General features: G+C 56.3%; 1 protein-coding gene across 3 annotated transcripts in view; it reads left to right on the top strand.

The window, feature by feature from the left end:
- GRAMD1B (GRAM domain containing 1B) overlaps positions 1 to 5,594 on the top strand; it is a 175,733-nt gene that overhangs the window by 165,438 nt on the left and 4,701 nt on the right. For all 3 annotated transcript variants that reach the window (XM_007462807.1, XM_007462809.1, XM_007462808.1), the window contains 3 exons: positions 1,241 to 1,344; positions 1,941 to 2,144; positions 3,166 to 3,256. In XM_007462807.1, the coding sequence (XP_007462869.1) occupies positions 1,241 to 1,344; positions 1,941 to 2,144; positions 3,166 to 3,256 (399 nt within the window). The remainder of the gene's footprint in view (positions 1 to 1,240; positions 1,345 to 1,940; positions 2,145 to 3,165; positions 3,257 to 5,594) is intronic.

The raw sequence follows: 5,594 nt of genomic DNA, 5'->3' as shown, positions 1-5,594 counted from the left end.
GCGGGCCTCTCACTACTGTGGCCTCTCCCGTTGCGGAGCACAGGCTCCGGACGCGCAGGCTCAGCGGCCATGGCTCACGGGCCCAGCCGCTCCGCGGCACGTGGGATCTTCCCGGACCGGGGCACGAACCCGTGTCCCCTGCATCGGCAGGCGGACTCTCAACCACTGCTCCACCAGAGAAGCCCCGCTTTCTCATCTTTGAAACATTTTTTTTGGTTTCAGTGCTTCTCTCTGAGCAACTCCTTGTCCCTCCCCGCCCCTCTCCTACTCCCTCCTTCCCTCTCTCCCTTCCTTCCTTTTCTCCTCCCGCCCCCCACTCCCTCCCTTCTCTCTCTTCTCCCCCCTGCCCCACCGTCCCTCCCTTGCAGCATCTGTGTTCCTCGCTTCCAGCTTCCTTGGAGGGTCTTCCAATTGGATGTCCCTTCTGTCCAGCTCACGCAGAGGTAGTTGGTTGACCCCAGACAGACCGTTACAGAGAGGTGCCCACCTTCAATCCAGGGAAGAGTTGCTGGGTGGGGGTGACGTGGCCGTGGACACACACACGTCGGACCGGGGTTGGGGGTGAGGTCCCTTCTTCCTCCTGAGGGCAGAGCAGGGGGTCTTGAACGTGGGGAGCCTGAACTGGGAGCATCTAGTAACGGATGAAAGTGCACCTTCAGGAGAGGCAGAGCAGCGTGGCTGTGCAGCAGCAGAAGGTGATGCTGCAGGGACGGGACAGCGGAGGCGCCCACGACGGGGACAGAGTGCTGGGGACAGAGCAGGAGCTGGCGAGGTCCCGGGGAGGGTGGAGAGGCAGGGGCCAGGCCAGGAGCTGATGAAGCCCTTAAAGGTGGAAGCCGCGAAGCCCGAGAGCCTGGCCTGGGCTAAAAGTCTCTGGAGAAGGAGAGAAGGGCCCTGGGGCCGGCAGGCTGCCCGCCATCCGGAGCCCTCCTGGGATGAGGCCGAGTGGCATCATGAGCGAGCTCTGGGCTTGGAGTCAGAGCCCTTCTTGTTAATCTTTGGTCTGCTTACAAATTCTAAGACTCAGTTTTCTGTTCTATGAAATGAGGGTAAATCCACCAGCTTCACCTACCTCAGGGGGTGGCCCGGGAGATCAGGTGATGTGGATGTGAAGGGGCTTTTTCAACTTGTAAAGGGCAGCACCAATTTGCCGCTTTGCCCTTAAACCTGAGGCCCCCTTTCCCCGCAGAGGAAGCCCCGCCCAGCAAGCGGCTGACCTTGTCTGTGGCTCGTTTCTCAGGGTCTCCACAGAGCTGCGCTATCGCAAGCAGCCCTGGGGGCTGGTGAAAACGTTCATCGAGAAGAACTTCTGGAGCGGGCTGGAGGATTACTTCCGCCACTTGGGTGAGAGCCGCCACTGGCGTCGGGTGAACCGTTCCGCTGTCACCGTTCAGGGTGTGAGAGGCATGGGGCACGGGGAGAGGCGGGGGCAGTGAGCAGGCTTCACGGGGCTCCAGAAATGGATACAAAGTTCAGCACGCATGTGAATGAATGCACGTTCAAGAGGCTCTGACCGTAACCTTTATGAGATCATCGTCATGAAGGGATCCATGACCCCCCGCAAAGTGAGCCTGAGATCCAGGCTCATTGGCGGTGATTCTGTCGTGAGAAGGAAGTAACCCGTGAAGGCGTCCACTGGGAAACGTGACGCGCCCCACATTGCATACGTGAGGGCGCATGTTGGGGGCCTTTGTCTCTACACACTGGTGAACGACCCAGAGAGGGCTTTGGGCTGGGCTGGGTCCCAGGAGTATTTCCTGGGGCTCATGGGCTTCCCTGAGGGACCCCCGCCCTCCCAGGCAACATCCCGGAGTACAGTAGGGGAAAATGGTCCCCTTAGAGAAGGTTCGGCTAGGGGTAGACAGCTGCTTCTGGAGGCCAGTGTGCTGGGTTGGAGGTAGGGGCAGATGTCCTCTGATGTGGCCTTTTGACCCTGACAGAGAGCGAGCTGACCAAAACGGAGAGCACCTACCTGGCTGAGCTGCACAGACAGTCTCCCAAGGAGAAGGCCAGTAAGGCCCCGTCGGTGCGGAGGAGGAAGCGTCCCCATGCCCACCTGCGGGTGCCCCACCTGGAAGAGGCGATGAGCCCCGTGACCACACCCACCGATGAAGATGTGGGCCACAGGATCAAGCACGTGGCAGGTGTGCACGGGTGGGGCCCGGGGAGGCGTGGCTCGGGGCTGTGGGCGGGAGCTGCGTGCCTACGCGGGGCACACAGGCGTGCGTGCTCGTTTTGCAGCCTGGGGTGGACTGTGTATAATTGGCTCACGACTCATTACATCTGAGGCTCCAGATGCTCTGCCGTTCCCCTTTGCCCTTAAGCTCCTCGGCCCTTGCTGAACCCCGCTGTGTGCTCTGCTGAACAGAAGTTGCCTTTGGGTTTCTGCCTCCGTGTTCCCTGAGCTCCATGGCTCCCTGCATGCCTCGGCTCAAGCCTGCGGCTTCCGAGCTCTTGGGACATGCCCCAGGGAGAAGCCGAAGCTCAGCCCCCAGGGTTACCGCATGACACAAAGGTCAGGGAGTGCGAGGCAGCCCCCTCCTTGGCCCCCTGCCAGGCAGTGGGGCTCCCTCGTCCCATCCAGCCATTCACAACCTCCTGTCTTTGCTCGTCGCAGAAACATGCAGCAAGGGATTTTCAGGCTGTGCTCTGCACTTCCCCGGACGTTCATCAGATTTGGATGGGGCAGGGCAGGGGGAGGAGGAGGGTGCCAGCCTTCCTTGTCCCTCCCCTGGCTTCAGCCAGAGCACTCCCACGTTGTTCATGAGTTTTACATACAGGACTCCTGGCTAATTTTGCATTTGAATAAACTGACCCTCAGTGGATTACATGACTCGTTCAACATCCCGTGGCCAGTTATAGATGAAGCCAGAGCTGAAAGCTGTCTCTGGTCCCAGCCCAGTGCTGTTTCCCTTCCACGGCTGCAGGTCGCTTTGTCCTGCATCTGCATGTTCTAGCTACAGAGGTCAGGTGACTTTCTCATTTGTTCCGTCACTTTCCTGTCCCCCTTGCCCTCGAGGAGCTTCCCTTCCCTGAGGGCCAGGTCCGCGTCTCACATCGTTGCCACGACAGCGTCACGGGCAGTTCTGTGCGTGACCAGCATCACGTCGGTCGCTGGTGGGCTGGCGGGCCACGTGGTGATGACCTCTTTCCTCCTCCCCACAGGTTCCACGCAGACCCGGCACATCCCCGAGGACAGCCCCAACGGTTTCCACCTGCAGAGTGTGTCCAAGCTACTGCTGGTTATCAGCTGTGTGTAAGGGACTTGGCTCTCCTACCCCGCCTCGCCCCGGCCGCCTTCCTTTCTCGCCTGCCACCTCCTCCCCGTCTGTCTTCCTCAGGCATCCATACACCCTCGCTGCTGCCCTGGTTTTTGCCTTCTCCTCTAGTCCCTCTCCAGATCGGTTGCTCTATCTGTCCTTCCTTGCCTCTTTGCTGCTTTTTCTCTGTCTTACTTAGCACTTACTGTACGCTAGGCCTTCAGGATTCAGAAGAAAATGCTGCATGCAGCCTCCATGCCCTTCAGGAGCTCAATTTCAAGTGGGTCAAACAGACAGGAGATTCACAGTTGCTACACTGTTGAATAAATGCTAACATAGAGATGCCACAGAGCATTTTAGGAGCCCATTCATTTGTTTGTGACAGACGTTCTGGGTGTCTGCTCTGTGCCAGGCGTCGGGACTGTGCACTTACGGGGCCCACCCTTTGGCAGGGTGGCCGGACACAATCGATGACTAGAGTCCAGGAAAAGTGTATGCTTATTTTAATATAAGCAATATATAATCACTGCCATAATGCTGTAAAGCTGTGGGCTCAGTAACTTGCACAGAAAGATGCTGGGCCAGGGAGCAAGTGCGTTGAAAAACATGAGGGTGTAAGATGGGAAGACACAGCTTTCTGAAGTGTGAGCCCAGAGCCCGCTCAGGGCTTTTGTAAACCTTGAGCAGGAACAGCTTGGACAGCTAAGTACAGACAGCTCCTCTGCTTGGCTGGGCCCACTGCCTGACTGCCCAGCCCTTCCTGCCTGGGCTGTGCTGTGAGACGTGGCGGCACAGCTTGGGGGGTGCTCAGGAGCTGCCCAGACGCTGGCTCTACCAGGTGTGCACCAGGCATTAGACTGTGCGTAGCTCTGTCCTGCTTCTGTGGCTCCCACCCCACCCCCAGCCCTTCATGCCTTCACTGAAGTATTTTTCAGGATTGCAGAAGCAGGGGCACAGCTCTGCCCACAGGAATCTGTGAAGGAAGCCCTGGACTGACATGGTTGGATTTACACTTAAAAAAAAAAAAAAAAAAATCACTCGGATGGCAGTATGGCGCATGGGCTAGACAAGAACGGACTGGAGGCAGTGGGGGCCAACAGGAGTAAACGGCAGTGATCTCGGCGGGAGGGGCTGTCACACTGAGATGAGGGCCTCCTGGGGCTGAGAGGGCCCAGAAGGTGAAGGCTCGTTACACCTGGTTATGTAGCCAAGGAAGAGGCCTTCCTGATCTGCGTGCCTGTAGATGGTTGTGTCATGGACAGAAACCTGGAACTTAGAGGAAAGTTGTCACAGAAGATGCTGTCAGTTCCCGATGTCTCTGAGCTGCCATAGATTGTTCAGGCGGATGTGACGGATAGATATTTCTTGATGTGGACCTGGAGCTTAGGAGGGAAGTTTAGGCTGCAGTTGCAGATTTAATTGCCGGTAGCGTTAGAGCCATGGTGGGAATGAGATTGATCATCAGAGGAGAGTATGGAGCATGAGAAAGGAAATGGGCTGAGGACAGACCACAGGGAGAGGGGCCTTTGAGGGTCACGAGGGGGGCTCTTTTGCTAACCTTGCCTGAATATGCAACATAAAAGTAGATGCAAAAGTCATCTGACTATGGCATAAGAAGCCAACATATTTTTACAAAATTAAATACAAGGACAACTGTAAAACCAGTAGAATTCACATTTAGCAGCATCATTTTAATGTGATTCATGCCATTGTTAAAACTAAATCTCTGATGTGGGTTTTGGTCAACAGAAAACTCTAACCTTGGGTTAGTTCTGTTTAAGCTCTCTCTGTGTTCTGTCATTATTTAGTAGAGAAGGCCAGTGGCCTGAGTAAATTTTATAGCATATTAACAAACGTTGGCGCTTTGTTAGTTTAGGATAATTGGGCCTCGTCATTCAACCCTAGAAGGTCCAGGCGTTGGGTCTGCTCCCAGCCTGTGAGTGGGACCTTCTGGTACAGTGCAGGTTGCCCTGCGTCTTAGAGGCCCTGGCTGCCATAAGCCTGCCCTGTGGTGACCCCAGCCTCCTACCTCTTCTCTGTTTAGACCACCCCCAAGCCTTCACTCGGGAAGCGGGCAAGGGTGTCCCTTGACCTCCACTGAGCACAGACAGGACTGTAAACACAAACCCAAACGCAAGTACTAAGACTGTGTGCAGCACACTCTGAGGAAGTGGCTTTCAGGTGGTCCAGGCGTACTGAAGCAATTAAAGGTGGTATCACTGAAATCCAATACAACATTAAGAAGTTCTCGTGGAAAACTCAGGAGAGCCCCGAGAACACAGCTGAGTAGCCCCAGGGATTTGCAGCTGCTGCTTTAAGGAATGCTGCCTTCCA

The sequence above is a fragment of the Lipotes vexillifer genome, unplaced genomic scaffold, assembly GCF_000442215.2.
Source record: "Lipotes vexillifer unplaced genomic scaffold, Lipotes_vexillifer_v1.1 scaffold1447, whole genome shotgun sequence".
Taxonomy (NCBI): Eukaryota; Metazoa; Chordata; class Mammalia; order Artiodactyla; family Lipotidae; genus Lipotes; species Lipotes vexillifer.
Note: the sequence above shows the minus strand (reverse complement) of the source record. Positions and strands in the feature narration are given on the sequence as shown.